Source organism: Calidris pugnax, unplaced genomic scaffold (genome assembly GCF_001431845.1).
Source record: "Calidris pugnax isolate Ruff unplaced genomic scaffold, ASM143184v1 scaffold87, whole genome shotgun sequence".
NCBI lineage: Eukaryota > Metazoa > Chordata > Aves > Charadriiformes > Scolopacidae > Calidris > Calidris pugnax.
In genome coordinates, this window is record NW_015090818.1 from 311,348 (window position 1) to 328,139 (window position 16,792).

Consider the following 16,792-nt stretch of genomic DNA (forward strand, 5'->3'; position numbering starts at 1 on the left):
TGGGCACTAGAGCATGCCCTGAAGAGCCATGTCTATACGTTTCTTAAATACCTCCAGGGATGGTGACTCCACCACCTCCCTGGGCAGGCTGTTCCAGTGCCTGACCACTCTCTCAGTAAAGGAATTCTTCCTAATATCTAATCTAAATCTCCCTTGCCGCAACTTTAGACCATTTTCTCTGGTCTTGTCTTTAGTCCTTTGGGAGAAGAGGCCAACACCTGCCTCTCTCCAACCTCCTTTCAGGTAGTTGTAGAGGGCAATGAGGTCTCCCCTCAGCCTCCTCTTCTCCAAACTAAACATGCCCAGTTCCCTCAGCCTCTCCTCACAGGACTTGTTCTCCAGACCCCTCACCAGCTTGGTGGCTCTCCTCAGGACATGCTCCAGCACTTCAATGTCTCTCCTGTAGTGAGGCATTCAGCCCATCCCCACGCCTTCCCGCGGCACTTTTGCCCGTGGCTGCTCCGTTTCCCTTCACCTGGAGCCTGTCACAGCCGCCGGTACCTACAACACCTCACACCCGCAACTCCGGCCTCCTTCCCCCGCGGCCGCCCCCCCGGCCCTGTCCCGCCGGCGTGTGGCGGGGCGCGGCCCGGCCGCCCCCACAGGCCCGAGCATGCTCAGTGGCGGCGGCCGGGGCCGGCGTTGGTCTCGCTTAGAGCTGCCAGGCGGGGTGTGCGGGGAGGTGTAGCACCGCATCGGCCATCGCCGGGGCTCCGCCGCTCCTTCCCTCATGAGCAGCCAGGCGGCGGAGGGCGCGGGGAGCCAGCGGCCCCCAGGTGGGAGCCGGCAGCGGCGGCCTCGCGTTTCTGCGCCGGTGCCTTGACGGCGCGACCGAAGGGCCGCTCCGCGGGGACCTGGAGCTCCGCGCTGGGAAGCTGTGGGGGTGTGTGTGTGTGGGGAGGGTGGTTGTCCCCGAGGTTGTGTCCCGGGGATGTCCCCTGGGGCCGGGCCCCGGGGCGCGGAGGGGCAGCTGCCGGGTGGGCTGAGGGGCGGCGGGGCAGGGAGCCCCCCCCACCCCGGCTCCGTGAGGGAGAAGGGCTTGATGTAGCTCCCCGGAGGCGGGAGGGCAGAAGTTCTGTGGGGATTTTAATTTTCCAGCCCTACTTGCAAACCGTAATTCCCTCTATCCATTTATAATATTATTTTTTTTCCTTTATATTGTGCGTTTTGAAGATGATGGCGTGCCCGAAGCTGCAGGTGAGGAGCGGAGGCGGCTTACCAAAGAGCAGCTCTTCACCATGGTTGCGACAGCTTCCATAAACTTCAGTTCAATGATATGTTATTCAATCCTGGGACCCTTTTTCCCTACGGAGGTAAAGAAACGATTTAGCTGGCTCCTCTTTAGATTATCTTTCACACGTTGGAACTCTTAAAAGGACCTTGGGACACCGTGGGACCTTCATGGCTGGGTCTAAGCTCCAAGTTTAAGACTTCCCAGTTGTGGGAATTCATAGCGACAGCCTGGTGCTGGCTAAAACAGATGAGAGTGTGTATAATGGTGACCTGGATCCTCTCCATGGATTAATTTCATCTTCCCTGTAGCTGCAGAGAAGGCAGCAAACTAATGAAATGAGACAGAAGTTGAAATGGGTGCTTGGAGAAGTGGAATAGTATTTGCCCAGGGTTGCGTTGCAGTTTGGTAGTAGATCGGAGATTAAAACTCTGCCCCTGTCCTGACTTGAATTTCCCTGCCTTAGCCACTCAGTGACATTTTATTTATAGCTACCTCTCTGTTAACTCATGCTGGGCCATCAGCCACCGTGTTAAACTCCCTGACCTAGCAGCTGGAGGTAAAAAAAACCCCAAAACTCTGCTTATGTTGAGTGAATACAATGTTTAAATATAGGATGGGGAAAAAAAATGGTTGTGGTGCCTTCACAACAATCACCCATTTCTCTCCTGAACAAACTGTTCCCAAATATTAACAAAGAAACATTAAGATTATTTTTATTCAACACATTCTAATGTACAGTTTGTACCCAAGTCAGTGTGTTTTGCCAGTTGGATAAGTCAAAAATTTACATGGTGCTTATTATGGGGAGGCACGATATGGTGAAGGTAAGAGATATCTTTGTTCATTGCCCTCTCGCTGTGTGAGGGATCAAAGCTTAATAGGTAGAAGCCACCTCTATAAAAGCTGGTCACCTGTTCAGTAGTTCAGCGAACTACTCCTTGAGGAATCACTGTTGCTTTTACCTTGATTACATACAGCTTAAATAGAAGTGCAACATCTCGTTAAATTGCTGTGTCCTTAAATTACCTTACGAGCCCCTACTGTCTTTGAGGAAGAAAATTGCTTTGTGACTGCACAAATTAAAAAAAGATTAAAATTAATATACAGACGCAAGTGTTACCTCAAGAATTTGCCTCCATCTTTACACAGTTGTGATCTTTTTTTTTTGAGGCAGAAAAAAAAGGTGCCAGTAACACCGTTGTTGGTATGATTTTTGGATGTTTCGCCCTGTGCAATTTCTTGACTTCTTTAATCTTGGGAAATTATGTAAGTATAATTGAAGCTGTAACTTCTTTCTGTGATGACACAGGTTGGTTACACGAAGACACTTCTCTAAGGCTGGGAGAAGAGCTGTCTCCTTCAGTAGCATTCCTGCAGGCTCCTGTCTGCAGTAACTGGAGCCTGGCCAGTCAGTCTGCATCTGATCTAAGTCTTGTCAGCACAGTTTAAAAATTACCCTGGTACAGTTCTTGCAGGTAGCATAGCGTGGTGGGACACATAGCTGTTTTGTTTCTCTGCTTAACTCTTCTGTTTGCTTCAGAGTCATCTGCTGATCAATTCTCCTTTCTGTTACCTCCTTCCCCCCCATCCCCTGTTTTATTTATTGCACTTCTATATTCTGTTTGCCTTTGGCACCGTTCTGAAGGTGTTCTGTTCTGGTGTTGTTTTTTTTTTTCCCTTTAGTTAGCTACACCCCTTATTCTTTTCTGGTATGTTGTCTTTTTCTTAACTTTTCCTCCTGTTACGATTCTTTGCTGCTTAACTTGGCTTCCCCTTCCACTACATTATACAGCAATATGAGATAAATCTCTCCAGTTCTTTCAGCTTCGGTTTTCCCACAGATCCAGGATTTTTCCTTTGCTGGAGAAATTATGAATAAATCAGATAAGCTTGTTTGTGTATATGCTGGAGCAACGCTGTGTATTTGTTTTTAGCTACAGCTGCTCAGAATCATACCCTCAGTTGGGGCTTCTGCATTTTCACATTATTCTCTTGTTGGGCCATCTCTTTGCTGACCCCAAGGTAAATGATTTTTCTCTGGTGGCCAGGTGGTTTATCAAGGTGTCACACAAGTGTCATTGGTAATTGCAGTCTCTCTCAGTGCCTGTGATGGCATTCAGCTGTGGCACAAACCCTCACTTAAGTGCTTTTAGGGGAGAGATAGTGAGCACCAGTAGAGGTGGACAGTCCTCACTTAAGTGCTCAGAGATAGTGAGCACCAGTAGAGGTGGACAGTCCAGCAATCAGAAATCTTGAGGGTTTTGGTGAAACTTGGCAAAATACGGGCTTGAGTAATAATGGGCTGAAACACAGGGACTTTGTCCAGGCCTGAACAAGAAGAGAGCCTGAAACACCTGCTGTCCTTAGGGGAAGTTACAGCATGGAATGAGAAGCTCAGATGTGCTTTGTTACGGGATTGAGTTGGCCTCTGGTTGTCCTTCACCTCAGTGATGGTCTGAAATGAAGGAAGGTGGGTTCCTTTCCCTGGTATTGAATGGGGCAGCTGGAAGCTACCATCCTTCCTATGACAAAACTTTGTGCTATTAAAGGTTGTGATAAATGTGCTTAAAAAATCAGCTTGACTCTCCTGAGCCATATACATGGCAGGTGGTGTTGACTTGGCTTCAATGGCAATGCTGGAGGGGGAATGTATTGCTTTCTGTCTGTAATGAGAGGTGCTGCTACAACCTGCTGCTCTGCAGAAGCTGCAGCGCCGTGCTGTGAAATAGTTAACTGCACCATTGTCTTACCAGTCTAAAAACTGGGTTAAGTCACTTAACTGTTTAGAATATTTTTAGGTTCAGTATTGGATGAAGGTAGGAGCAGCATCTCCAGATCTTTTAGTTACGTATGCCAGAAAGCGCCAACAGTGTTTTGATTTCTTAACAGTAACTTACTTTGAAAGATTTTTTTAATCTGGGCTTGAAATAATAAAATGCAACAATTGTATTTAATTTACAGCTTACGCAAATTGGAGCAAAATTCATGTTCGTGTCAGGGATGTTTGTTTCAGGCTGTGTGACCATTCTCTTTGGGTGAGTAATTTTTCTGGATTGGTTTTGTTGCGTTTGTCTTCTCACCATCTTCATCCATATGAAGAGACAGACACAGAAAAAAACTGGAAACTTTTGGGTATTTTCCAGGTGCTGGGTTACATCACCTAACTTTTTGTATCTTTACTTTTGATCTATCCCTTGTAAAGCAGAATGAATTCTTCTCCCTTTCAGTAGGTTTCTTTACTACTTTGAAAACAAAGGAGGAAGGTTCTATGTATTTAAATAACTACTATAAATATCGTTCATGAACACCAAGGAGTCTGTCAAAGTGCAGCAATAAGGGAACTATTTATGCATAATTTCTTAATTATTCTTCTCTTAAACATATTGAGTGCAAATGAGAAGCTTTGTCTGACAGGTGGAGAGAGGCTCAGCCACTCGTTTTAGCAAAAATAAAAACTTTATTAGCAGGTGGAGAGGCTCAGCTACTCGTTTTAGCAAAAATAAAAACTTTATTAACAATGAGAGCTCTTATTAAGTAGTTTTAACTGATTGCGTCTGGCTCCTTGTGCAGTTGCTTGGAGAAGTGGTGAAATGCAACAGAAGATGGCATTGGAGTTTTTTACAAGTTAGATATTTTTTTTTCATGCTCTTTTCACCACCAAAGACAGAGGAAAAGGAGAATGTTGCCAGAAATAGTTTGTTGGAGTTTGAATGACTTCACTGATGCGATTCAAAAAGATGTGGCTGTTGAAAGCATTGAGTGTCTTGTCAATGTCTCCTTTAAGGAGTAAGAAATGATGCTCCAGCGCCTTTAGTAGATGGCTTGGTTTTTTACACGTTTATTGTGGATTTTTTTTTCTCAGAATGTTGGACAAGGTGCCGAGCGGACCCATTTTCATTAGTCTGTGCTTTTTAGTAAGAGCAATGGATGCAGTTGGTTTTGCAGCCGCGATGACAGCATCATTTTCAATCCTTGCAAAGGCCTTTCCCAGTAATATCGCTACTGTCCTGGTAAGTGCCAAAACCAGAGTCACAGCTGAGTACCTGAGATAGGAGAAATTACAGTGGGCAGCCTAAAAACAGAGGAAAATCTGCTGTCTCATGTGCAGGCATATTTGAAATTGTATCATAATGTTTGTTTGTAATCTCGAATCACAATCCTAGAACAAGTTTAGCTTGATGTCTGTTAGATTTATACTTTAGCCTAACTTCAATTAACATCAATAAATGAAGCAGTATGTGTTGGTTGTTTATGTTTTGAATATATCTGACCATCTCTTCAGTTGAAATCAGGCTGTTAAAAATACTAATACAGCTTTTAGCATCTGCTTCTACGTGGATGGTACGAATCCACGTGGACTGATCCAAGAAATTTGATAAATTCTTGATTTATCAAGATTTAAATGACTGAAAGCTGCAAAACTGGAAACAATTTTGGTTTTGTTTTTCTAATCTCTTGATAAAAGTGATGTATGAGAAGAGGAGAGCTACATCTGCTTCTACGTGGATGGTAAGAATCCACGTGGACTGATCCAAGAAACTTGATAAATTCTTGATTTATTAAGATTTAAATGACTGAAAGATAAAAGTGATGTATGAGAAGAGGAGAGCTAGAACTTCTTGAAATCTTTAGGGCAGTATTTTTGCTCGTCAATGACACATTTCAACCAGAGATACTACCCTTGTTTAGTCAGGTTTTATGGTGTTAGGAAAAAGAAGGTTTTGTATTTAATGCTGCTTTTTCTTTCTCTTTTGTGGTGGTTTGTGGTTTCAATTCAAGTACAGGCTGACAGAAGTAATTGGGTTAAATTTTAATGAGTGAAGACGTGTTAAGAACGTCCCTCAGAACATTTAATAAAACTGGAAAAGTTGATGCTTTTATTAATGTTGTTGTTAAGCTGTATATTTATTTCTGTAAATAAATGCCTACAGAAATAAGACCTCCTAACTAGCAAAAAACTACTAAAATATATCAGCAGTGAGGAGCTGGCAGTTTCTTTGGAAAGTAGGTTATACGTTGTAATCACATTTTGTATTTATTCAGTCGATAAGGTTTAAAGTGTTTTCAAATTTTAAAATGTAATTTAAATGGGTAGGTAATCTTGTCTTAAAGGGTTTTAGTTATCTGTCTTATAATAAGACTTAAAATTAATTCTGTGGTGGCAGCCCCAGTAAACCTGATGAATAGCTGGAAAGGGTACCTGGTGAAGAAGGTCACCTTGACCACAACAGGAAACACTCCACAGCTGTGGCTTGGGAGCTACCTTTGTTTAGAATCTAGAAAGGGTGGTGTTGGAAGACAAATATTGGTCTTTTTGCTGTGTTACATACTCCAATGTCGTTCTGCGTGAATGAAACCTCTTCAAATTCATTCATGTGGATTTTCTGTCCCTAAATGGATACGTCAGAGAGGAGTTGTCACTGTGAGCTCTGCTGGTGGCAGAGGCAGGAGGCAGAAGAAGGAGCTGATTAATTAAAGCAAGATGCATCCTGTGGTAAAATCATAAAGCCTCAGGGAATGGAGAAGGACTCTTTAGCCTTGCTTTCTATTGCCCTCCTCCTTACTTCTAGATACTGAAAAGCATTTTTCCTCTCCTTGCCCTTTTGGTAGCAGTTTTCAGTTTATCCACAGAGTACCCTAGAGAATGTTGGTTTACCTTATCCTCCTCTGATCTGTAATAATGCAATGCCTCAGCTCCTCCTCCCCTGTCCACCCCCAAATAATTCTTTAATTTAGAAGGGCTAAATAATGTACAGCCTGATTTGAACTGAAGTCTCACCTATTGTAAGTACTTCTTTTGGTTGGAGGGCAACACAAGTAAAAGCATTATTTGGATGCAGGTATGTTAACTCAGGGGCATTCCCTGTGTTGAAGTTTACCAAAATGTCTTAAATCTATCTAGAACTAATTTTGAGGACTTGCTAGTCATATGCTGTTATTTCCTTTTCCTAGGAAATGGAATTTAAATATCTTTTCCTTATGAAATAAGAAATGGCTGGGACCCTCGGCTGACCAGGGGTAAAGAACTTGGCTGTTGCTGACTTTGCCCAGTCTGGGTCCGTTTGACCACTCTGACTCGTATCAGTAAAATTAAAGATGGAGAGGAATCCCTGTACTGTCGTTCTGGGTCCCAGAAGTTATTAAAAACTTGTAACTGCAAGCAATTATTACCATCAGCAGTTATTTGTTAAAAGGGGATGGTCTAAGCACTGGTTCGTCGAGTATCGAGGCAGATGTTGGCAGCGGTGACTGTGGTGTTGTAACACAAGATTTAGGCTTTTATTGTTACACTAGAGTTTCTCAGCATTCTGACCTTTTTTTTCCCCTTTCTTTTTCATCCTTTAGGGCAGTCTTGAAATTTTTACAGGACTGGGACTGGTGCTGGGCCCGCCTTTAGGTGGCTTTTTGTATCAGTCCTTTGGTTACGAGGTCCCTTTCATTACCCTGGGATGCGTGGTGTTGGTCTTGGTGCCTGTGAATATGTGCATATTACCAGAATATGGTAAGAACCCTTCTTCCCCTCTCCTTCTTTCACCTTATTTTCTCATGTATATAACTGTGTTTTAGAAAAATACCGTTTTTTGGAGTCTGATATAACTCAGAGGGCGAAGCTCCAGCTGAATTAACTTGTGATCTTAATCAGGCCCATGTTTTAATGCAAACTAAAATTCGTGTGTGCAGATGGGCTGGAGTGAATCCAGCACCTCATGCCCATCTCTGCAAACACTAAGAAGTCTGTGTGGAAGTGAACTGAGATAATTTTTTTGTTTTCTTTTATCTCTTTAGCTTCAGGGCTCGTAAAGGATCCCTTGTGTCTTCTTTGCATTCACTTGTCATTGCAGCTAATTGAAGACAAGGATAGTTTTTTGTCTAAAACAAGAGAACCTGACATGTTTGATGGGTTAACAGAAAGAGAAAAAAACAGAATTACAGGGAGAACAAAACGAGTTTATTTGTACTCAAGGATTGTAGGATGTAATTAACATGAAAAAATGTTAAAGTGAATAAAGGGGAGGTTTAACTGAACTGCTGAAAGTGTTATCAATTTTATTAAATTTTAGATGGTCCTGCTTGGACAGAGTTAACTTAAAGATAAGTCCTCATGCAGGGTGGTAATTGCAAGGTTACAGTTTTGTTAGTCTTTTCTAGAAAAAACGATAACTTTGAAATACTCCCTGGGGTTTGTTTATTTTTTTTTCCTATTAAGTATGAAAACCTTGGAGAATAACTACATGTATATTGGCTTTTAGAGAAAACTTACAGTGGTGAACCATCTGTTCCTACTGCTGGCTTCCCCCCACTTACCCCCAGCTCCCTAACCTTGAAATTGGATGGAGTCATGATATTACTGCCCAGTTTGAAACTCCATTAAATAAATGTAAATAAACTCCTGTCTGGAGTGTGGATTGAACATGCAGGAGACCCAAATGACTAGTTGCTTAAAAATTCAGACACATCTCAACTGATAAACAGCAACCTTTTTATTTTACTTTCAAAGCCTGTTTCTCTGATGGGATATGAGTGGCTCGTGCGTGTGTGCGTGTTGTTTTAGGTTGAGATGAATCCATGAGATTTTAATTTTATAGGGAGAAATACAGAAGTAACTGTATTTTCACATAATTGGGGATGGTACATGCTTTTGTTCTTTCCAAGCTGGGGATTTGCCATGTTGGAATCGAAACAGTGTACTTTTCTTCTTTTATTCACCTATCAAATTTGCTTTTTTAATACACTTTTCTTCTTTTATTCCCTTATTAAATTTGGGGTTTTTTTAGTTTAAGAATAGTGTAGTGCATAATAGTGAAATACTGACTTTCATTTACTAGATAATAAGAGTAATAGGACTAGAAAAAGGGAAGTAGTGATTTCTTCTCTATATTAAGAAGATTAATCCTGAGCTTATACTGCTGAAAATAATGCAATTCCCCCCCACTTTTCTCTTGAAGCAGATTCGATCCCTAGCAAGGACTCCTTCTGGAAGCTCATTCTCTTACCAAAAATCTTAGTGCTGTGTCTTACAATATTTTCTCTAAGTGCATGTTTGGGCTTTTTGGATCCCACAATGTCTCTATTTATCCTAGAGAAGGTAAGTCCCGTTAACGTGCAGGGAAGTCATGACTTGCTGACTAGTAAATAACTGGTTATAAATGTAGTTTAAATGTCCTAACCAAAATAAAGCCTTATCCAACTACGGTGCTTTAATTAACTGCTAATAATATGATTTCCAAATATCTCAATTTCCACAGTACTGACAAATCACAGTTTCCATCGACGCTATCTGTTGCCATTGGGTTTTGATAACTTCAAAGCCCTTAAAATTGTGCTTTTTCCACTTAATTGGCTTTCAGCTGCAGAGATCCTTCTCTGAGCGGGGCATAAGGAGCTGGTTTTGTGAACAAGGGACTTTTTCCTCCTTTCTGCAAGGAAATTCTGTAAAACTGCAACAGTCCCCGACAGTGTTACGTCTCTTGACGCGGACGTTTGTTTTCAGGGACGGGATGTCTCAGCTCTGCCTCATGTTACAGCAATGCCAAAATTAAACCAATTACAGCTCTGTGGCCTGCCAGCTGACTTCTTCACTCACTCACTAAAAAGGCCATTTATTTATTTATAATTTATTTATTTATAATTAATTTATTTATTTGTTTCCTACTTAATTGTATGATGGTGTTTCATTTATTTATTTATAATTCATTTATTTATTTGTTTCCTACTTAATTGTATTTACTTGTTTATTTTCCCCATGGTTTTTAAGGTAATGACTTTGAAGTAAGCAGTTTTAAGATTCTGTTCCTGGGTGAAATGAAGCCTTGCTCTTGGAGTGATTTATTTATGAATTGTTTTTTTCCAAGGAGTAGCATTTCACAGGTGGTTGTGCTCCTGCTTTTCATCTGTCTAGTTCAGCACTTAAGAGCTCTCATCCAGGGTGGAGGAGAACTTGGTGCTAACCTCTTCCATCTGTGGAGGTGGGAATGGATGGCTTCTACCACCCGGGAGGGATCTATAATTGTTCTCCTATAGAATATTGCACACTGGGGTGGCTCTTCTGCTTTCCCTCTGCTGACAGATACTCCCCGTGAAAGGCCTGGAGCCTTCTTGGCAAGTGTCCTAACCACTAAATTAGAGTTATTATCATGTGTTTGCATGTGGCAAGGAAATAGTGAATATTTATGTAGCCCACACCACATAAAACATCTTGGAATTCCTTCTAACTGGTAATTAAAGCATTCATTTGAGAGACTAGTATTCTTTTGTTTCATTACAGGTTTTGTTTTAATTCAGAAATAGGACTCTGCATCAGGAAAATGTAGACCTCGGGGTGTTTGCAAAAAGCCTCTTACTCAATCTCATGCAAACCCTTTTTGGTTGAAAAGTTGTGTTTTGTAGTGCTATTAACTTTTAAGATGCACTGATGAGCAGTGGCTGACTACAGCATTTATGCTTTTCTGAGTGGAAATAAAACTGGATTGGAGAGCTAGAGACTAAATCCACCTAAATTTTGGTGTCTGAAGTATCTGTTTGCCAGATATTAATGTTGGCACAGGGGCATGGCACAGTGTTTCCTCCTGAGATTATTTAGGCTTTATCTGAGTACAGTTGTGTTGGGTGTTGTCACTCCATGCCTAGAAATATAAGTGGAGGAGCGAAATATAAGAAAATAAATATAAGAACTGGAACGAGTTCTGCTGATGACTTCAAATACTTGAGCTGCCTGGCAGAAAAGGACCTGGGGGCGTTGGTGGCCTGTGGGCTGAACAGGAGCCAGCAGTGTGCCCAGGTGGCCAAGAAGGCCACCAGCATCCTGGCCTGTGTCAGGAACAGCGTGGGCAGTAGGACTCGGGAGGTGATCGTCCCCCTGTGCTGGGCCCTGGGGAGGCCCCACCTCGAGGGCTGTGTCCAGTTTTGGGCCCCCTACCATAAAAAAGACATTGAGGGGCTGGAGCGGGGCCAGAGAAGGGCAATGGAGCTGGTGAGGGGGCTGGAGCACAAGTCTTATGAGGAGAGGCTGAGGGAGCTGGGGGGGTTCAGCCTGGAGAAGAGGAGGCTGAGGGGAGACCTTATTGCTCTCTACAACTCCCTGAAAGGAGGTTGTAGAGAGATGGGGGTCGGTCTCTTCTCTCAAGTCACAGGCAACAGGACAAGAGGAAATGGCCTCAAGTTACACCAGGGGAGGTTCAGGCTGGATATTAGGAAAAATTTTTTCACTGAAAGGGTTCTCAGCCATTGGAATGGGCTGCCCAGGGAGGTGGTTGAGGCACCATCCCTGGCGGTGTTCAAAAGACGGGTTGATGTAGTGCTGGGAGGTCTGGTTTAGTGATGATGCTCCTTGTTTGTTGTGTGGGTGTCTATTTTTGTCAGTTAGGTTGACGGTTGGACAAGATGATCTTTAAGGTCCCTTCCAACCTAGAAGATTCTGTGATTCTGTGATTCTGGGTGATAGCAGTAAAAAACTTAAAATTACTCATTTTAGTATTTTCACCTAAAATGGATTGTCGTGGATTGTTGTGTAGTGAACATAGCATTTTCTTTTGTCTTCCTTTCCATAGTTCAAAATCCCAACTGGCTACGTGGGCTTGGTGTTCCTCGGGTTGGCACTCTCGTACTCCCTGTCTTCTCCTCTCCTTGGGCTCGTCAGCGACAAACTGCCGGTGAGTGCTACTCTGCTGTTGGGGCACTCTGTGCATTTCATTAAAACTGGAGAACTTCTCATATTGAAGCGATGGACGTAGGCCTGGTCCTGGAAAGGAATCTTCTTTCGGGACCTTTCATGTGCGTTGAATACTGCCAAGTTGAAGATCATGTTTGCAAGGTCCAGGTAACATTTGAAATAGTAAAGGATGTCACAGAATGATTTGGGGTTGGAAGGGACCTCTGGAGATCATCTCCTCCAACCCCCTGCCAGAGCAGGTCCACCCAGAGCAGGTCCCACAGGAACTTTTCCAGGTGGGTTTGGAATGTCTCCAGAGAAGGAGACTCCACCACCTCTCTGGGCAGCCTCTTCCAGGGCTCTGCCACCCTCACAGGAAAGAAGTTCCTCCTCGTGTTTAGATGGAACTTCTTATGTACAAATTTGTGCCCATTTCCTCTTGTCCTGTCCACAGGTCAGACAAGTGTCCTGAACTTGAAATGTGTTGAGTTTTTCCAGTGGACTAAGCACAATGAAGTTCCAGCCGATATGGAACAGAGAGTAGGAAAACACACCCCAGTTATTTATGCTTTTGTCCAGATCTATTTTTATCAGCTTTTGAGAAAAGGAATAAGGATGTTCTGGTTAGCTGTGTTGACTTTGTCTCCTAAAAAGTGTCATATCCAAATTAGATCAGCACACTGAGTGACCGTGGTCCTCTAGCTCTTGATTGCACCATAGGAAGAGACTGTGGCACTGATTTACCTTAAACAGCCTCATTGACAGCCGCTGCTAATTGAGCAAATGCCAGTTTTCTGACACTTTTTTTTTCCCCAACACAAACCAGTAATGGCCTTTGCACATGAGAATTACATGCAATGCTGATATATCTTAAGAAAAATAGTTTTTTTTTCCCAACACAAACCAGTAATGGCCTTAGCACATGAGAATTCCATGCAATGCTGATATATCTTAAGAAAAATAAGACTTAAAATGCTTTGCTAACGGAGTGAAGCTCTAATAGGGCCATTACTCAGTGTCCTGAAGAAATCTCTGTGTTAAGCAGCTGCTGCCAGTGGTTGAATTGATGTCGAGGAAACGTGAATTCAGTGTTTTGTGGTGGTTTTCAGAACTGGCAGAGTAATTGTGAATTCCCAGTTCTTGTGAACTGCAAGAGCAAGACTTTTCAGGAGGTGAAGGTTTAGAAGAGGGGCATTAGGAAAGACAGAAGAGTTAAATGACAAACTCTCATCTTCAAATTGTATACCTCTTTTCTGTCGCAGAACCTCAGGAAGTGGCTGCTGGTGTCTGGAGGCTTAATAACAGCACTGTGCTTTTTCATGTTGGGACCTGCTCCTGTGCTGCACATCAAAAGGTACAGAACTGCCTCTTCATCAACCTCTCCCCTTATGTGACATGTCTGTGATATGCCATTACAGTCCACAACTCTATAATTAGCACCTCAGACCATGAAACAGGGGGTTTTTTTAACTTCTAAGGTAAGACTATGAATATAAAGCACTGGGAGCATCTGAAAATGGAGATTTTACAGCTTTATAAATAGATCCTTTTCCTTTGCTTTTTACTGGTGCTGTTAATATGTGTGGTGGGAAGAATACTGCTTTTTATTTTCCTTTCCTCCCAATTCTGTGGCATTTCCAGGGCAGCAAAACAAAGTTCTCTTTCTGTCTTATTTTCCAATTTTCTCTTTTTCATCAGTGTTTCTTACCTATGGGTTTTATTTTCATGGCTGTCCAGCAGTATTGGGTTTTCTTCTCTCTGTGTAGAGCTTACAGAGGAAAATGCCAAATTTTAGCTTTGTTTTCAGCTATCTGAGGAAAAACAATGTCTGTTGAACCTGGACACTGCATTGCCAGATCTTTCAAGTTAATTAGCAGCAAAACACTCTGCTACATTTGCAAAACAGCTGTACAGCCCTTTTGTCCTAGGTTATATACTCTGTTAAAGATGATGATAGACTTGCTAATGTGCAGAATTAGTCAGCTCCTTCCTAATAGACTTCTAATTTTAAATAAGTTCATATGTTTGAAACTGGTGAGATCATACATTTGAGCTGTTCAGAAAAAGAAATCAGTCAAATCTTCAACATTCTTTTCTTTAGCTACTTCTGTTTGATTGTAATATAATGGGCTACAAAATTTTAGTTGCAAAAATCCTTCACTTCTGTAACAACCCAGGTCTTTGACATATGTATTGCTGAGTTAGGGTTGTCTCCCTACCTCTTCTCTGTGTGCTTCTCATAAAATGATCTGCATTTGGCAATTAAATACTCCAGTTGAGCACAGGATTTTCAAATTCTTTTACAGTGTCTCTTTTTTTAGGCGTGCAACTATGTTTTTCAAATCTTAGTGTTCAATTGAAGTAGAATTCTTTTTGGCTTCAAGAAATCTGGTTTTCTGGTCAATCATGAAGAGATGGTATAACAGTCTTCAGTCAAATGGGGTCCTTGCTTGAAAAGAGTCTTCAGCAGCTAATTTCTTTTAAATATCCCTTTTTCAGTCAGCTGTGGATGTTTGTGCTGGTGCTGGTTTTCATTGGCTTTTCCCTCGGCATGAGCGCTATCCCCTTGTTTCCAGAGATGCTGCACTGTGCATAGTAAGTAACTCAGTCCAACACCTCTTTCATGTTAAAAACAGTAGGAAACTGCAGCTAATTTTCAGGGGTGAACACGAAGTGGGGTTTCAGTATGGCTTTTCCCCCCCTTTTTTTTTGAGACAAAGGACGGGGAGTAGCATTTAAATTCTTCCACTACTCTTTTGTCTCAGTTTTTTTTGACTGAGCACCCCAGTCCTTTTATTACACATATAATTTTGCAAATGTGTACCTGAGTACTGTGAACACACTGAGGTCCATCAGACTTTGGGTGTCATACCATGGGATGACCTCTGTGTGGTTTCATATACATAGAATTTATTTCAACTTCTGAGGATAATTAATAGCAAGCAGTTTTTCCATTGGGTTTTCAGATTGTATTTGCTTTAACAACTGCACCTGCAGGAGTCACAGGTCTGTGATGTGGCTTGGTAGTAATGACCCAGAAGGGTCTTGGTTGCCCAGAGAAGCTGTGGCTGCCCCATCCCTGGAGGGGTTCAAGGCCAGGCTGGATGGGGCTTGGAGCAACCTGGTCTGGTGGGAGGTGTCCCTGCCCAGGGCCAGGGGGTTGGAACTGGATGATCTTTAAGGTCCCTTCCAACCCAAACCATTCTATGATTTATTCTTACTAGTATGTTCCTCTTGGAACAAGGCCTTTCATTCTTAAAAGGTACTTGTCACTGTTTTACGTTTGCCAAATGAAACATGGCGAGTGAGTAATGGTGTGATGTTAGGAATCTCTCTCAGAAGATGTCAAAGTTGAGGAGTAACACTGCAATCCTCCAGAGAGGCAGCAAAAAAGGAAGTACTGCATAAACAGACATGATTCCACTGTACAATTTTGCTTGTTAACTATTCATGTCGTGTGTAAATTCAAAGGAGGGAAAAAAACTCTCTATAGGAGAAGGCTATAGTCTTACACTCATTAATGTATTGTACTACTCTGACTGGTCTGTCTTTCTGCAGTGAGAATGGGTTTGAAGAAGGTCTGAGTCTGCTGGGACTAGTGTCTGGGCTCTTCAATGCCATGTGGTCCCTTGGGTAGGTATAAAGTCATCCTTTTGTAAGCCATGTCTACACTATGGCCACATGAAAGCCTGCTGCATTACGAGCAGAAGTTTTGCACTGCAGTCGTTGTGTTGACCTTGATTCAGAAGGTTCTTGCTTAAAATGGGGTACTGAGGGACATGGTGTAGGGGAGGACTTTGTAGAGTAGGGTAGATGGTTGGACTTGATGATCCCAAGGGTCTCTTCCAAACTGAATGATTCTATGGTTCTGTGAAAAGTACTCGGTGGACATGTTAAAACAAGGCTTTTTGTCCAACATAGAGAATGGGTCCTGAACTTGTCTTCCTTGAAATGGATTGCCCTGCATATCAAAAAGCTGCAGGGATTGAGTGGGTGTTGGCTTCAACTTCTGTGGGGTCATTTTTCTTGTCACTGAAATATTTAGTGCATAATACAGAGGGAGATGGACCCTAATTTTTTACAAAGCTTTGTCCACCCACATGGAGCGAGCTAGGAGGTGTCTGCTCCTGACTAATTCTGTTCTCCCATTTTGAAATTCCACATTTCTTCCTTTTGTCTGGGACAGTTTGGGGTGGAATCTTCTCTATCGGCCACAGCCGTTATTTAAGGTGTGTGTTTGTGTAGCAGAGGGCGTCTGTTTTTATTACCCAGTGATTGTCACAGAAAGGTGCTACTGGCTGAGTGACTCTTCAGAGCTGTCCCTTGGTGGGAAGTGACAAAGTGCCCCTGTTCACAGCCACTTCCAGTATTTTTTTATCTATCCTTGTGGTCCTCTGTGGTTACGGTTGGGTTTTGGTGGTACAAATTTGCACCGTGTTTTCCAAACTAACTGAATTTCTAGCTGTTCTGTTTATTTGGCGTAGGGTTCAGTACAGCCATAGGTATAAAGTTACCAAGCCCCCAGTTTAATGCTGTTATCAAACATGGTTTTATTATGTGACTTGCTTCCAGGAAGTCTCTATAGTTTTGTGGTTTGGTCCCTTTCTGTAGTGAGGGTGCTGTGGCAAACAAAGAATCAATACTTACTGTGGGTTCTAGGAAAGTTAGATCTGTGGAAGACAATCTCTTTATTGACAAAGGAGAGAGAATCAATGGAGGGAGGTCCCAAAATACAGTAAGGAGCCCTCTGAGGATGTGATGTGTTATATTCTTTGTTTGGGATTCCAGTACCTCATTTTGATTTGTTGCAGGGCATTTGCAGGTCCCACCATAGGAGGATTTCTGACTGAAAAGCTGGGTTTCGAATGGGCCTCAGCCATCCAAGGAGGATGGGCACTCTTAAGTGTAAG

General features: G+C 42.5%; 1 protein-coding gene across 1 annotated transcript in view; it reads left to right on the top strand.

The window, feature by feature from the left end:
* The first annotated feature begins 637 nt into the window (after positions 1–637).
* Positions 638–16,792, top strand: part of SLC18B1 (solute carrier family 18, subfamily B, member 1) — a 17,791-nt gene continuing 1,636 nt past the window's right edge. The window contains exons 1-12 of the mRNA XM_014939802.1: positions 638–776; positions 1,174–1,313; positions 2,405–2,500; positions 4,196–4,269; positions 5,097–5,244; positions 7,580–7,736; positions 9,181–9,320; positions 11,782–11,883; positions 13,145–13,236; positions 14,382–14,477; positions 15,441–15,515; positions 16,694–16,787. Coding sequence (XP_014795288.1) covers positions 731–776; positions 1,174–1,313; positions 2,405–2,500; positions 4,196–4,269; positions 5,097–5,244; positions 7,580–7,736; positions 9,181–9,320; positions 11,782–11,883; positions 13,145–13,236; positions 14,382–14,477; positions 15,441–15,515; positions 16,694–16,787 — 1,260 coding nt within the window. The 5' untranslated portion in view covers positions 638–730. The remainder of the gene's footprint in view (positions 777–1,173; positions 1,314–2,404; positions 2,501–4,195; positions 4,270–5,096; positions 5,245–7,579; positions 7,737–9,180; positions 9,321–11,781; positions 11,884–13,144; positions 13,237–14,381; positions 14,478–15,440; positions 15,516–16,693; positions 16,788–16,792) is intronic.